The sequence below is a fragment of the Trypanosoma theileri genome, assembly GCF_002087225.1.
Source record: "Trypanosoma theileri isolate Edinburgh chromosome Unknown TM35_Tth_63_V1, whole genome shotgun sequence".
Lineage (NCBI taxonomy): Eukaryota > Euglenozoa > Kinetoplastea > Trypanosomatida > Trypanosomatidae > Trypanosoma > Trypanosoma theileri.
The window spans coordinates 48,394-64,843 of record NW_021639905.1 but is presented as its reverse complement, the minus strand read 5'-3'; the positions used below and the strand labels follow the sequence as shown (position 1 = coordinate 64,843).

At 40.2% G+C, this 16,450-nt stretch overlaps 7 protein-coding genes across 7 annotated transcripts; all 7 read right to left on the bottom strand.

Moving 5' to 3' along the window:
* Window positions 1-2: 2 nt before the first annotated feature.
* Window positions 3-1,433, bottom strand: TM35_000631250 (beta-fructofuranosidase-like protein; the record flags this gene model as incomplete). Its single annotated transcript, XM_029031040.1, has 1 exon — window positions 3-1,433. A coding segment is annotated over one exon (1,431 nt), but the record flags the coding sequence as incomplete, so codon positions are not given.
* A 3,159-nt stretch (window positions 1,434-4,592) lies between these two features.
* TM35_000631240 (surface protease GP63) lies at window positions 4,593-7,052 on the bottom strand (the record flags this gene model as incomplete). Its single annotated transcript, XM_029031039.1, has 1 exon — window positions 4,593-7,052. The coding sequence occupies one exon, from the start codon at window positions 7,050-7,052 to the stop codon at window positions 4,593-4,595; it is 2,460 nt and encodes an 819-aa protein (XP_028877690.1).
* Window positions 7,053-7,896: 844 nt separating this feature from the next.
* TM35_000631230 (putative surface protease GP63) lies at window positions 7,897-10,467 on the bottom strand (the record flags this gene model as incomplete). The annotated part of the gene is made up of 1 exon (XM_029031038.1): window positions 7,897-10,467. One exon carries the CDS (start codon window positions 10,465-10,467, stop codon window positions 7,897-7,899), a length of 2,571 nt encoding a protein of 856 aa, XP_028877689.1.
* A 2,455-nt stretch (window positions 10,468-12,922) lies between these two features.
* TM35_000631220 (putative eukaryotic translation initiation factor 1A) lies at window positions 12,923-13,432 on the bottom strand (the record flags this gene model as incomplete). Its single annotated transcript, XM_029031037.1, has 1 exon — window positions 12,923-13,432. The coding sequence occupies one exon, from the start codon at window positions 13,430-13,432 to the stop codon at window positions 12,923-12,925; it is 510 nt and encodes a 169-aa protein (XP_028877688.1).
* Window positions 13,433-13,817: 385 nt separating this feature from the next.
* On the bottom strand, window positions 13,818-14,216 carry TM35_000631210 (uncharacterized protein; the record flags this gene model as incomplete). Its single annotated transcript, XM_029031036.1, has 1 exon — window positions 13,818-14,216. One exon carries the CDS (start codon window positions 14,214-14,216, stop codon window positions 13,818-13,820), a length of 399 nt encoding a protein of 132 aa, XP_028877687.1.
* Window positions 14,217-14,641: 425 nt separating this feature from the next.
* On the bottom strand, window positions 14,642-15,022 carry TM35_000631200 (uncharacterized protein; the record flags this gene model as incomplete). The annotated part of the gene is made up of 1 exon (XM_029031035.1): window positions 14,642-15,022. The coding sequence occupies one exon, from the start codon at window positions 15,020-15,022 to the stop codon at window positions 14,642-14,644; it is 381 nt and encodes a 126-aa protein (XP_028877686.1).
* A 405-nt stretch (window positions 15,023-15,427) lies between these two features.
* Window positions 15,428-16,333, bottom strand: TM35_000631190 (50S ribosomal protein L17; the record flags this gene model as incomplete). The annotated part of the gene is made up of 1 exon (XM_029031034.1): window positions 15,428-16,333. One exon carries the CDS (start codon window positions 16,331-16,333, stop codon window positions 15,428-15,430), a length of 906 nt encoding a protein of 301 aa, XP_028877685.1.
* Window positions 16,334-16,450: the final 117 nt, after the last annotated feature.

Below are 16,450 nucleotides of genomic sequence, written 5' to 3'. Positions count from 1 at the left end.
TCTGTTGCATTTACCACCGTCCATGCGACACAACGACGATCTGATTGACAATGTAATGCGCACGACTCCTGGTCTCCATACTCGTGCACGGCCAACACCTTTCCTTTTTGATCAAACCCCGCACCCATATTTGCAGTCGGAGGCATCGTCACAGCGAATCGAGTGTATGTGTTGCTATCCTTGTAGCGTACGAGTACACCAAAGGATGGGACGTCGTCTGTGTTCTCCGCTGGTTTGTTGGTGAATCCCTCAGGTATTACAAAATCCACCTCCATTTCATAGTGCAGCGGGGCGTTGGCGTTATACACTTTTACCTCGTTCACCCCGATTTCAACATCACCCGTTGTACCAGAGAGACGCAAGAGGGTGAGCTCCGGCATGGGGTAGGTTTTTAACTTTTTGGCCGTATAATCGTACTCGACGTTACGAGGCATGTCCATTGCACCAGACCACCCAAGAGTCTTCATTGCAGCTTCCGTGTCCTCTTCAGGGATCCAACCCCACAATATAGTGCGTTTGAGAATGGGATCATAATTCTGCTTGGATGCATACCATCTGCCGTAGTCGATGTATGTCCGGCCGCGAGCAAAGTCCTCGAGGTAGATCGTTTTATTATCAGGATTCTTCGTATAGTTACCATACACCCAATAGTCCTGACCACTGATCATTGTTGACACCTTCAAGTAGTATTCGTCTTCTTCCAGTTGGAAAAATTCTGGATGTTCAATCATGTTATTCATTTCGAATGAATTTTCCCAAATGGCATGTGAGAATCGGAAGTCTGAAGTGAGTTTTATATCACCGGTAGCGAAAACAACAACCTGCGCTTCAGGTACACCAGCTGAATTTTTAACACTGGCTGCGAAAGCCACCAGCCACTCTGATGTGTTATCAGGGTTCACCCAGAAGTTTGTGGGGTCACGAAAGTGGTTCAGCCCAACAAGACCAGGCACATCATTCTCTGTCAATACAGGATTTGTAGGAAGCTTTACAAACGAGTTGAGTGAACGTTTGCCATCAGATTGGACATCTTCCTTGGGTGGTAAAGCAATGCATTGTCGCTGCACGTCACCATCTGCAGCACACGTATACATCAGCACGGGTGTTCCATCAGCGCCCTGCGTGATGGTTCCACTGTACGCACCTCTGCGATCGTATTCATTATCGTTCTTTAGTGCAATGCCTTGATCCTGCCACTTCACATAGTCCATCGAGGTGAAGTGGTACCAATTTATACTTCCCCACACCGAGTCGTACGGGTTGCACCGCATGTACAGGTGCATCTGTTTTGTGACGGGGTCACGGTAAGGCCCGTTGGGGCCGCTGACCCAATTGGTGGGCGGACGCACGTGGAAGCGCGGCTCATGCGACGCGGTAACCGCAATCGCTAGCAGCAGCAGCAGCACACACCATGTAGATGATATAATGCGCATTGTTCTTTTTAAGGAACTTATTGTCTGATTGGTCGTTCTCTCAGCTAGTCTACCACAAAATGAAGAAAAAAAAAAGATCCAATCAAGAAGGGTGGAAAAGAGAAAGAAGACAAGAAAAAAAAAAAACACACACACAAATAAAGATGACTGTCAAATATTCAAACCCATTTATCGCGTGTGAATTCATGCACCAGAGGGTTATCATTATTGTCCCATTCTCTTCCCTGATTTATTCCCTTTTTTTTCTCCTTTCCAAGATGTATCTTTCACTTTTTCCTTCACTGTTTAGTTAACATTTCTCTGGTGTCATCCAAGACACTGTGTACCATTTTTACGTTGATGTTGTTTTTTTTTTTAAGTCAAATATGGTTGTAGAATTTAACATTTTAACTTCAATTTTAGAATTTCCCATAAATGTCATTAAACACTTTGGATTGAAAAATAAAAATAAAAGGAAATGTGCCCCATGCGCATAAAATAATTATCATTTTGTTCTGTTTCTTTTATTTCGTTTCGTTGAAATTCAAATTTTATAAAATATATATACATATAGTGCAATAAGGACACCCACGTCACTATCACGAGAGTCCCACACGACAAACACCGTCCACTGGGTTATCACAGAAACGCCCATAAGAGAATGAAATCTGCACGTCAGAAGAGTCCAGGATTCGCAACATCCAAATCCAATTCCCATGATAAAACAAAGGATTTCACACTGCCGTTATTTATTATTTTTTTAAGAATCACCATTGCAACCATGTATTGTTAATTGTACACTTTAATGTGCAAAAGCAAGTGATACACAAATATCAAAAAATGGCGGAAACCATTACCGTCCTTGTTTCCATATGCATGGTATGGAGTTGGCAACTGACTCCAATGGTGACTTTAATCTTTACAGTTCCTGAGAAATAATACACTCCCTTCCACACATACCTATCAATGAGGTGCATGTAATTAATATGGCAGAGAACATCAACCTCTTCCTTGATGATAATGTGTTTATTATGAGGGAGAAGTGTACGCAACAATCTACACCCCTACTCAAGAATGGTAGAAGAAAAAGTTGTCAAGGAATCGTTCCAAAGAAATAAATAAAAAAAAAGTGGTAAATAGCGAAATGAACCACAAGTATCATTGCTGCATGTAGAGATCGACATTCCATCCATTTCCCACTCTAAAACAGTTCCATCTTTCACTGGATGCATGTCTTGTATAATTTACAGTTACATCTGCTGCTCCGTGCAGTCAAGTGGGAATTGTGATGGAAATGGACTCCCAAGAAAATGTAACGGGTGGATCCAGAGACAAACTCAACCATCATCGCATTACAATCTTTTTTACCCAAATTTCTCCCCTTTCACACTCCCAAACAAATAACCTCATTTTTATTACCCAATTAATACAGATATTATCCATCCACACTTCCAAACACAAAACCAATGGTTTTGAAACTATCCCATTCGGTTTTTAACAACTGCAGACATTCCCACAATGGCTAAAGTCACGGCTCTGCATAATCTATCATTGAACCACTAAGCATCGGGAGAGAGTATACCACTTGGAAAAAAGGGAAACTCACTGATATAAGCAAATACCACTTTTGTTGGAATTCCTGGGATACATTAGCATAATCCCTCTTGAAAAGATAACACTGAGTGACAAGTACACCTTACCCACACACACACACACACACACAATATGTTTAACACAAGAAAAGGGGAACAGACATGAAAATTCTGCTCTGAGTTGTGGGCAATCATCCGTTTGCAAATCCATAACCCAAACAGGCATACAATAAATTAAACCATGACATCCATTGCATAGTATCCTACAATCAAGAACCCTGAAGAATATTAAATTATGAACAAAGGTCTCACAATAGGTAAAATATATATATATCACAATCAACATAACGGTAAAAACAACCTTCGTGGGCCGATTTAGATTTACCCAACCCCTTTCAAAAAATACAAACCCAAATCACTTCACTGATCATGGGAATACAAATTCAAAATTGTACTTTCAAATAATAAAAAGATGGCAAAAAGAAAAGCCAAATATTTACATATTTCATAAGCGTCCATTCCATTGCGCTTAACGCATAACAAGGGAAACGATTACATGCAAAAAAATAAATTATCGCAACCCTCTAACCATTAATACCCCAAAGCACTTAGGTGTGCATATCCCCTTTTACAAGCTTCAAGTAATAAACTCAACACAACTGGAATCAAAATGAGACCAGTAATATCCATACGATAGTATACTACTGCTGTAATTAGACGTCAATGGATGAGCGAAAGCACTTCTAAAACATACGCAACAAATAGCAAAATAAAATACGGAATGCCAACAGAAATATACATATTATATTCAATCCAGCAGAGAATCAAACACATGTATACGTTGACAGGAATACTCTCAGAAACACCAACAACGGCAACACGATAAATGCAATATCAAGGGCTACACACATTAACAAGAGCAGCGGCACCTACTGCAGTCAAATCCAATCACAACAGCTAAAGGACGTAAACAGTGGTAATGTTCGACATAATGTCATTCTCAGTGTGTCTATCACATAGAATCCTTGAGAGACTTGGGAAAAACAACGAGAAACACAAAAAAGAAAAAAAGCAACACATTAAAAAAAAAAGAATACATCCAAATGCACTAGCACAAGAGGTATCAATACTCACAGAAAAGGTAATCCATGTACTCCAACGTGCATTCACTCATCCAATCCATTTACAGAGAAATGGATTATTTAGAAAAATCCCTCAGTCAATTTTAAAAAAAGACGCATGCATGCACTTCCCAGTTCTTTTTACACTCGGTATGTGTGTACATTTGTACACCCGAGTCAGAGTACCGTGAAGCGGCATGGTATATACAAGTAGCGTATAAGAATTAATATCCCCAGAAAAAAAAAACACGGAGTGTGTATATACAACCATATATAGATACAAACATATATATAGTCAGAAAAGATTAATAGTTATGCAGTCGTTCACAAATAAAGTGAAGACCGTCTCGAGCCCAACCAAAAAAAAAAAGAAAAGGGAAGGGAAGGGAAACAATTATTGTTTATGCGTATATAAATTGAAAAAAAAATTATAGTATTATATAGGTTAGAATACGCGCGTGGGGCTCTCACAGGGCCACCACCGCAGCAACAACACACACAAGAAGCATAAGAGGTTCAAAGAACGAGAGAGTGATGCTGTTGTCAGCGTCCTTCCCCGTGTTATGATCATTTTGTCCATTTCCATTATTAGTTGTGCCGTTGTTATCAGGGGATTCTGGCTTTGATGACTCTACCTCATTCGATGGAGTTTCAGTCTCCTGTGGACTCTCGCCTTGCGGTAAATCTTCAGTGTTTGGTGGAACTCCACTTGAACTGTTGCTGACGTTTTCATTAGATTCATCACTGGGACCGGTTGGTTTGTCGGTGGGATGTTTCTCACTCTCCTCTTCTGTTGTCGCTCCATCGCCACCGGGTGCCACAACAGTCTCGTTATTCTCATTTTCCTTCTCCTCCTCTTCCTCCCTATTGGGCGGCACTTCTGAAGTATTTGTTGTACCCACTGGTTCCTTCTCCGTCTCTGCTCCATCGCTGCCATTTTCAGTGGGCACCTTTTCGTTATCCTTCTCTTCACTCGTAGTGGGTGGCACTTGTGGTTTACTCACTGTATCCTCTGGTTCCTTCTCCGTCACTGTTTCATTGTTGCCATTTTCAGTGGGCACCTTTTCGTTTTCCACGAGATCACCATTAGGAGCAGTTGGGAGAGATGCGGGTGGCTTTTCCTCGTCTGTGCGATCCTGATTTTCGACCACTTCTTCTTTTTCTTCATTCCCACCACTCACATCACCGTCGTACACATCAGTAACTTTTGTACCATTGTGAAACTTAATGTTGGTAGGAACTTCAGTTTCAAGCAACCCAATGCACACTTCTTCGTATTTGGGACAGTTAACACTTCCCTCATTGAACTCTGAATCAACCAGATGAAATTCATCGCCATCATTTGCGCACTCATGCCACTCCTCCTTATTTTCTTTGTACCCTTTTAGTACACTCACCTTCTTCGTTTCATTATTACACTTCACTTTTGCACAAATGCCTTGAATTTTAACTCCATTCTTGTCCAGCGGATTTTTCACATCCAGACACCGTGATTCTGTTCCCAGAACGCTGCCAGGTATCAGAGTCTCTTTACCACCCTCACAGGTAGTACCAATTAAGGGTTTAATGATTGGATAACTATCCATCAAGTCATTCGTTTCCAACCCTCCGTCTTCGTCCTTAAAATATTCGTATCCATTGGGTAAATCCTTAAGGTTATTCTTCGTTAAGCACATACCAAGGGCAAAACGGTCTGAGGTACACCGCAGTGTCTTCGCATCATCATCCTTGCAAAACAAAGTGGAATATTTAGTCTTTGCTGGATCCTTTTTACCCTCAAGTAAGTCACATTCAGATCCTTTCCCCCAACTCATCGGTTCTGCCATGGTAAAATTTGCGCTGTAGAAGGGCATGGAATGAAATGCTGCAAGTGTCAGATTAGTGTAGTACATACCAGTAACGCCCATGCTAATACTGTACGTACTCATCAACTCATCCTTCGCAATACGCCTCTCCCAGTGGGAAGGTGTCAAGGTATCTTCGTTTTCCAAATACAACCCCTTTAATGTACCTTTGCAGTTGTAATGTTTCTCCATCATTTCAACAGTTTTAGAGGAATTCACCATATAGTACTTTTTTTCAACAACTACCGGGTTATAGAAAAGATCATTGTCGCGGGTCTTTATCATTCCCAGTGTTTTCATGAGGTCAAGTTGAAATCCAAGACCATGCGCAATCTCATGTGCAGTAAAGCGAATAAACTGTCTTGTGGCTTTTATCTCATCTGGGATGAATCTAATGGCGGCTGACGTTGGTCTTCCATTCTCGTTCTCCTGAGTGCAAATCTCAACAGTTTTACCAGAGGTTGAAAGACCCACGTAAATCATAAAATCAAAATCTTCACTCTGGTGCACCTTTAGTTTCAAGGGATTCTTAAAGAAATGGCAGCCAATGTTAAAATTTTCTTGCTCACCAACGCTTGAAATTGTTTTCCTTTCCTCGTGATTCACTTTAAGGCGATCTGTGTGCAATTTGATGGCTTTGGGCAAGACCTCCGTAAAAAGAACTTTTTTCTTATCCTCTGTCATCCTATCATTACCCCTGCATAGCCGTTTAAGTTGTTCAATCTCGTCTTCAAACACTTCTAGAAAGGCTTCAGGATCATCAACTTTTTCCTCAAACTCTCCTTCAAGTTCTCCTTCAAGTTCTTTTTGAAGTTCTTCTTTGAGCTTATTGTACTCTTTGAGCGTTTTTTCGCAATTATTCATGATATCCTCCACAGTTTTTGTATACACAGCAATGCGGATGGGTTGCCATTCCGGACCGTTCTTATCATCATTTTTGGGAGTATCAGAGACGGTGTACGCCTGTAGAGCACTCTCTCCTTTCTGTGGTAACTGCTGCACAACAGCAGCTAAACACCCGCAGCTGCAGTACAACAGGAACAGTGCAGCCCACAGCAGGTGACGCATGGAGTGTTTCTCCATTTTGTAGTGGTGTGAGTGTGTGTGTTGCTTTGCTAATGTACACACAGTAAAGAGAAAAAAGATAGAAAAGGGAGAGAATAAAAGGTAAGCATACAGAAAGAAATATTATATTGGATCTAGCAAAGAATCAAACACATGTATGCATTGATAGTAATACTCTCAGAAACACCAACGGCAACACCACGATAAATGCAATATCAAGGGTCACACACATTAACAAGAGCAGCGGCACCTACTGCAGTCAAATCCAATCTCAATAGCTAAAGGACGTAAACAGTGGTAATGTTCGACATAATGTCATTCTCAGTGTGTCTATCGCATAGAATCCTTGAGAGACTTGGGAAAAACAACGAGAGACAAAAAGAAGGAAAAAGAAGCAACACATACAATAAACAATACAACAAAAAACATCAGCATAGAAACAACTACAGAAAAACATAAACACATAAACCTTCTTACCCAGAACATTTTAATTCAAAAAGAAAGAAACCCATTTAAAAAATCCCCAATGAAAAGAAGCCCAAGTTTATGTTTATTGCCCATCTGACACTGTCATCGCTCTCTCAGCATATATATTTGTACTCCATTGTATATGACAACAAACAGTGGGATTCTGCAAAATGTATATTTTATAATTATTTATTTTCAGAAAATGAATTTAAAATCATAGCAAGAAATCATAAACAATTAAAAGAAATTTTCCAATGAAATGAAGAAGGGTGAAAAAAAAAAAAAAGAAGGGAGAAAAAAAAAAGAACGGTCAATGTATTGCGGTTTATAAGGTTCGTTTCAAAGCACCGTAATAAGCAAAAGTGTTTATTATTTCTGAATATGAATGGATCTCTCATGGAACCATCACAAAACCAACAACACACACAAGAAGTGCAAGAGGGGCCATGTAGGAAACCATGATGCTGCTGTCAGGACCCAACGCACTCATTATATTTGTATGATTTAATGTTTCTTCTTTTATTTGGCCCTCAGTGAATTTTGTCCCATTCAAAGCATCGCTGTTTACTGTACCAGAGGAGCGGTCATCTGCACCATTAACAGTGTTGGTGGACTGCAATGGGTTGTCATTGCTGTTGGGATTAGATGTGGATGAAGAAGTAGCATCATCAACATCACGGCGCCATCTCGATGGATTCTCTTCCCTTTTACCATCACTTTGAACTTCGGTGGAAGCTGGAGAAGAAATTTTCCCGTGCTTATCCGTTTGTGCGTTTGCTTCGGCTGGCGTTCTTGGTCCGGATGACGGCTCAGCTTTGGTTGATGTTTGCGTTGCATTTTGTTGATCGTTGTTTGCTGCTGGTGGATCTGCGATCTTTTCCTTCAGAGTTTCGTGCAGATCGGTGTTTGCAGGAGCAGGGGCAGAAGAGGGTACGCTTTGGGTGGACCGACCCGCATTAATGAGGTTCCTTCCATTGCTGCTGGTGCCAACAGTACCAACCGCGCTGCCGTTATCATTGCCTGCGTTAGCAGTTCCACTACTGCTTACTTGAACCACAGTGGGCGCAACTCTGTTCTGAACTCCCATGCTCTCCGGACTCTTCTGGGATGCATCTCTGTGCTCATCGGGTCCCTGGTGTTTTTGGCGTTCCTCGTTTTCCCGTGCAAGCGGTGTAGCTACAGGTAAACTGCCCACGTTTTGATTGACATTAGTTGGAACAGTTGGGGAAACAGATTGCGAATGTGGTGGCTCAAAATTCTTTGTTGTTTTTTCCTCTTCCTCTTTATTTTCATCATGCAAATCAACGTACCCGTCAGTAAATTTTGTGCCATTGTAAAACGTAATGTTGGAAGGTGCTTCAGTTTCCAGCAACCCAATGCACACTTCTTCGTATTTGGGACACTTAATAGTTCCCCCACTGAACTCTGAATCCGTCAGTTCAACATTTGCCTTGTCATCGCTGCACTCATGCCACTCCTTATTATTTTCAGTATAACCTTTGAGTTGTACACTCACCTCCTTCTTTTCATTATCACACTTCACTTTTGCACAAACACCAGCAATGTTAAGGTGGGTGTCACTTGATCCAGTTATCTTCAGACCCTCAGCTTTTAAACACCGTGAATCTCGTCCGAAAAGACTGCCAGGCAACAGAGTCTCATTACCATCCTCACAGTCAGTACCTATAAAGGGTCTGATGATTGCATCACCATCCATCAAGTCACCATCCCACTCAACACTTATGTCGTTGAAATATTGGTATCCATTGGGTAACTGTCCAAGGTTATTCTTCGTTAAGCACATACCAAGGGCAAAACGGTCAGAGGTGCACTGTAGGGTCACCTTCTCATTTTCCTCACAGAACACATTGGGGTGTCTAGTCTCTGCTGGATCTTTTTTACCTTGAAGAAACTCACATATAGATTGATTCCCCCAACTCATCGGTTCTGCCATGGTGAAATTTGCGCTGTAGAAGGGCATTTCATGAAATGTTGCAAGTGTCAGTGCAGTGTAATACATACCAGTGGGTTCACCAATGTATGTACTCATCAACTCATCCTTCGCAATACGACTCCGCCAGTGGGACGTCCAGGAAATATAATTTTCCAAATACAAACCCTTTACTTCACCATCGCAGTTGTAATGACTCTTCAGCTTGTCGACAGATTTTACAAATTTCACCATACGGGGAGTTAGACCACGTGACACTCCTTTAGATTTCCCATCTTTGTTGCTGGGTTCTATCATTGTCAGATTGTCCATAAACTCATGTTGAAATCCAAGACCATGAGCAATCTCATGTGCAGTGAAGCGAATATACTTCCGTGTTGCTTCTATATCATACAGGTTGAATTTGATGACAGCAGACGTTGGTCTCCCTTGCTTATCTTTACTGCAAATCCCATGTCCAATGTTAGTGGAGAGACTCGCGTAAATTACAAAATCAGCATCAGGAATACCTTTCTCTTTATGTCCTTCGGGGATGCCAAAGCCTTCGCACTCTTCTGGCAAAACGTCCTCACTTTCGATCTTTAGACTTTCTTTCACCTGTTTCACATTAAGGCGATCTGCGTGCAGTTTGATGGCTTTAGGCAAGACTTTATTTAAAAGAATATCCTTCTTTTCCGCTATTAACTTCTTATTCCCCCGTTTAACACCACAGAGCTCTGCAAACTCTTCTTGTACCTCGTCAGTCTCGAGAAACTCATCTTCGTACTCAGGCGGCAATTTGCCGTCTTCGCAAAACTTCAGCACATCTTCCACACGTTTTGTATACACACCAATGCGGATGGGTTGCCATTCTTTACCAGTTTTATCATCGGCAGTATTAGAGACGGTGTATGCCTGTAGAGCACTTTGTCCTTTTTGTGGTAACTGCTGCACAACAGTAGCCAAACACCCGCAACTGCAGTACAACAAGAACAGTGCAGTCCACAGCAGGTGACGCATGGAGTGTTTCTCCATTTCTTAATAGCGTGAGTGGTGTGAGTGTGTGTGTGTGTTGCTTTGCTAGGGTACAAACAGCAAATAAAAAAAAGAAGAAAAGGGAGAGAATAAAAGGTAAGCATGAATAGATATTATATTGGATCTAGCAGATAATTAAACACATATATACATCAAAAGTAATACTCTTAGAAAGAGAACAATAGTAGTTATGCCAAAAGTAGAATGAGAAAAGATATCAATATACCCTCTTGTGGTACATACATACCAACAGTATCAACAAGAATGCATTGTGAGCAGATTTGGTGTTTTATGGTGTTTGTAAGAAATGCAGAGAATAATAACAAATAGTCATAATAATGAGTGCTGTACTGCCTTTAAACAAGTGAAAAAGATAGAAAAAAAAACCATGGAAAGAGCGAATGATAATATGTGTTAAATTTCTCCTTTGCATAGAAAAAGACTGCGTACCTCATGCTTGACTAACCCATCAACTCCACTTGGTACATTTTGCTCAACCATATCAGGAGTAGAAGAGCATAATAAAATAAAAATTATACATCAGAAGAGCCATAAAATAATAGAGGAGAGGATTATATGAAATATTCCATCAGCTATAAAAACACTCCTGTACTAATTATCATACCCACAACACATACATACAGAACGCTATCTATAAGAATATTACTCACATTTCCAAGAGAAAGCAACATGTACAACACACTGCTTTTTAACTCTGTTTATTTAGTATAGATCTCAATTCAGTATCACTCCTCAGTTATTCACTCCCTGCAGTTGTGTACGCCTCCTATTAATACTCTTTCAGTAGAAACGTTTTTTCCCTTTCACCACAACAGAGATATTAATTTCCACTTGTGTTGTAGTTATCAATAAAAGGCGTAGAACATCTCTGCACTGGGAAATAGCATTGCAATGTATTCCCCAAAGAGAGATTTTTGTTTCATTCCATTTTATCAAAATGTATATTCCAAGAGTTCTTCAATTATTCTTTCTTTTTCCCCTTTCACTTTTTGTTACAATTGATGGGTAGTAGGATCATTGTACCACTACCACTCAATGAGTTCTCGCACCAAATAAAGGAACATTCTCCTCTTCTTCTACCTATGAGAGTCAGGTATCATTTGTGCTATGGAAACTCCCATTAAGGTGTGACCGGTTACTTTTTTCCCCCAAATCATAAACATAACGCGATATTACAGAGATAAAGAAGGAAAGCTTAGAATGGGACACAAGGAAATGTATGTTTCCATTTCTATTGAATGGGATAAAGTGTCATTAGATCAGCAGTGTTAAGAGAGCAGCATCCATGTGTTTCTTCTCTCTCCTGCTTTGATGGGGACTTTAGTTTGTTTGTGCATAGTCTCATCTCCATCATTGATGTGTTACGCACGCAGTCCAATATCTTCTCTCGCACTACATAATTCTCTTTCACAACTACAGTAAAGGCCAACAGATTTCATAAATGAAACCACAAGCCCATAGGAAGTAGGAAGGAAACGAAAAAAAGATAAAAAAAACATTGACAAGAGTGGGGTTTGAACCCACGCCTCCGGAGAGATGACGACCTGAACGTCACGTCTTAGACCACTCGACCATCTTGCCTCTGCAAGAAGGTTAATAGATAAACACGAGAAATGGAAATTTCAGAGAAAAACAGAAAGGAAAGAAAAACAATATTATATATATATTCATAATCTCTCTTTTTTTTATTATGATGACTGAATTGAACTCCTCCCTCTCTTTGCAAAATTTAAAGGTTAATTCCATCCTTAGAGTCCTCCTTGGGAGGAAGTGAAAATAGTAAATCATGCAATAAAGCACACAGAATAAATAATACTGCCGCTATAAGCATGCGCCGATGTTCATAAAACCATTCCTTGTATTCCATGTGACCCCTCCTTTTAATGTCTCCTTCTATAGGAAGAGAAGAATTAAAACAAAAAAAAAATAAGAATAAAGGAGTTAAGAGTCATGACAGGAAGAAAAAGAAAAATGCAGACATTTAGTGTTAATAATAAGTGTAATCTTTTATCCCTTGCAAATTTTTTTCTTTTTTTTTTTTTTAAACAGAAATATATATATATTTATATCGATTTCATGCCTTTTTTTTTAATCCTTTAGAGAGGCGCATTATGCAGTATGAAGTGTAAGGGGGAAAACTCTGTCTCCTTTTAATTGTTGTATTTCTTTTTCTCTTCTCTTACACTTTTTTTTTTTTCGGGTTCACTCCGAAGATTCAATTGTTTCTATCGTCGACAGAATCACACACCACCAAACACACAATTGGGGAATAAATTTATGTGCATATCAGTACAGTATGATGAAGCTGTGTGAAATAAAAAGGTAGAAACGCTTCAAATATCTCATTTGCGTTTCGTTTGATTGATTGATTGATTTTTTTTTTTTTTTTACTTTTCTTCTCCTCATTATTTCTGTACTCCTCTCTTTCTTCCCTTTAAAGGTCATCAAAGTTCGCAAGAGGGTCATCCAATACAACCTTGTATCGGTCAATGGCGTTTTCATCTTCTTCATCCGCACCGTCGTTGTCGTTCTCTGCAACAAACACGTAATCGGATTGTGCGTTGTTGGCTTCCCGCTCATCGGTGGAGCGGAAATCACGTGGGATCACTTCATCCTTGACGAGAGTACGCACCTCGGCGGGGGTGTAACGGTGAATAACGTCCACAATATCATTGGTGTTAAAGGAGCGTCGTGCGATTAACACAACATCACCCTGCGCAATCCAAACCTTTCGCACCATCGCCCCACGAATGGCACCTATCGCCTTACTACCATCCGCCAACTGAAGCTCAAGACGTAAATTTCCCAATGCCTTCTTCACTTGGGCGTATTCCTCGTGTTCATTAGGATCAGCGTAAACAATATCACGCTTCTGATTCTGCATTATACCCTTAACATTACCTGCCTTGAAGGACTTGCCTCCCTTTCCCATATTCTTAGGCATCTTGACTGTTTATGTGGCTGTGGCGGGGGGTGTACGGGTAAAATTTTACACAAAACTCTACTCGAGAAACGTATATACATATAGAAATAAAAAATTTAAAATAAGAAGAGAAGAAAACAATTTATTTAAAAATCTTTGAGAATTATAGATATGAATAGAATTAAGAAAACCAAGGAAAAAAAAAACAACTACGGTTAACCTTTTATATTATTTTTACAGTTCAAGTGAATATTACAGATGGAAAGAGCAACATTTAAAACCCATTATAAGTATAAACAATTTTGTCTTTCTTTTGCCGTTCAACTCCATTATCTTGCTAGTCGATAATATTTACAGAAAAAAAAAAAAAAATACACCAGTTATCATTTTTGCTGTACCAAGAACACTAAATGCGGTGTGTACTTGTCAAAGTATTATCAAGACGTTCAGTAGCGACCTTTAATACGCGGTTCATTCTTTCTAATGTACTCTCATTCACCATAACTTCTTCAGAAACACCTGTCGTAGTATCTTTAGATACAGTTTCTATTGACAATACGAGGTTCTCTAAATTACTGTTCACTTCTTGCAATATCTGAAGTTGTCTTTGGTGACCTACTTGCAAGATTTGTAAACGTTTCTCAATCTCTTGGTACTCTTGTATCCTCTCCTCCAATGACACTGAAGGATGTTGAACTGAAAGACGAACAGTCTGTAGAATATGGCGAAGATGGGCAGGCTGGATCTGCAGAGATGTGCTCTTCAAAAGTCCCTGCAATGCCCGGCGCCAGTGTTCAATATCCATCACCCTACCAAGAGCAAGGGAGGAAAAACAACAGGAAGAGAAGAAAAAAGAAAACAACCTGTGATTCAACCCTGCACGTGCACACCAACACCAACACCAAGAGAAATAAATAGAAACACCGAAAATTAAAAAAAAAAACGTACAAATACGCTAAGCTGTGATCCGTATTTATATAAATATATATAAATAGGCAGCACATCCAATTCTGTTCAAGGAAAAGGAAAAACAAACAAACAAACAAACAAAGGATGTAAAAAAAAAAAAAAAACATGGAGACGAGGATGGGGAAGAAAAAGACTGCAATGCAATATATCAATAGACATAAAATAAATATATAAAAAAAAAGCCCATCTTATCGGGTATATTGTAATGGTTTACCTATAAAACCAATAGTATCTTGTAGAAATATACATTTTCCATTCCATTTAGAGTCCTCTCCGCAGATACGACCGTTGTGCTTCCATTTGATTAGCCTCCACCATCCGACGTAGATTATCATGAGACCAAGGAATAATCGGAAAAGAAGATGTTGTCGGTGCTGAATTTAGTTTCACTGGCAAGGGTGGGGATGATATTATGGCGGGTTGCTCAACTGGCGGAGAAGCCCGAGGTGACAACGGAGGAAGTTGTTCACGACTTTCCGCCCTTGACGGCAGGTTCTGCATAAAATAATCTTTATTCCGTGGTTTAGGGGTTTCACCCAAGTTAAAATGTGTATCTGGGAGGTATTTCCAATCATATTCACATGTTCTAAGGTTGTACTGTGTAGGCTTTCCACAGACTTCTTCCTTCTTTCGTATTGGCATTACAGTATCTTGCTCGTCATAAAATGTTTTCTTCCCTCACTTCCAAAACCCTTCTCGTTCAATATTGGTGGGCGAAGAAACTCCTTTGTGTCTCTTACTATCGCCCTCTATATGTTGTATGAACCCTTTTTTTTCTTTTGTATATACCACTTTTTAACTTTTGTTTCTATTACCACTTTTTTTCCCGATTCGACAAAGAATGTCAGAAAGGGATCACAAGAAGAAAAAAAAAAATGAAGCGAGAGCTAAAGCAAAAAAAAAAAAAAAGAAATTTGATCGTAAGCAGATGAGATATAAGAAGGCATTTGAGAACAAGAAAAAAAAAAAAAACAATAAATAATAAAATAGCATTACCGACAATGTGTGGCAAGAGCTGTTAATTGTTTTTCATTCGAATAATCTTCATCACGACCTTTTCTGAAGCTCCGGACCGGCTCCACTGGGTGAAGGTTCTCCGCCTTCTCCTGCAGCAACAAAACTGTCGTCCTCGAGATCTAAATCCTCAAAGTCGCCTGTGTTAGCAAGCATCTCATTGTGCCATTCTTCTTCCTCCTTCTCTGTCCAGAGTGGATCTACATCACTGGGATGCGGCACATTGCGTACACCCCAGTAACGCAGCTTTGCATGACGAAGGCGCCACCAATGGTGAAATTCCTCCGTTTTAAACTTACTAGCCCAACGATCAAATGCCATCTGCATATGCGGTGGTCGCTGGATACCTTTCTCAGTCTCTACAATGCGAGGGGGAAGGAAAAAACGCTCAGGTCCTGTAGTGTAATCTTCACCCTTATGATTATCACTAAGATCACGATTTTTGTATTCCACAAAGTACATGGCCACTCCATCCGTACGGCGACGACTCTTAAGGCGAGTCATCATGGCATATTTACCATGCATATCTTTAAATCGCCGGGGGTATTCATCAAAGGCCTTGTCAACCATAAGTGGATCAATTAAAAAGTACGCCAATTGCTGACGCGAATCGGTATCGCCTGCTTTAGCAAGTTCAACGACATGATCGGCTAATATGCGGAGTGCTGGGGCACGTGCACCACCTACAATGCAATAATCCTTCCGTATCATTTCTGTTACCATTCGTCGAGCAATCTGCTGCCGATGAAATGGACTGCGAGCACGAAATTTTGGCAGCTGTCCTCTTTGCCAACCGTAGTCGGCCATAAGTGGTTCACTGGTGTCCCATGGTTTGAAAGTGATAGTAGGGTTGTCGTCAATTCCAGAAAATCGTGCCTTACGTGTTTGTCCAATCACTGGCGGCGCTCTTCCAGCAGCAAAACTGGTGCGCCTCAACATTGACTAAACGCTTCTCTTTTCCTTTAGTTATGCCTAGAAAAACAAGATCAATCGTTGTAGCCCACCTCCCCCGCTATTAACACTATCTCACAAACGGAAGCAATAGAAGAATGTACA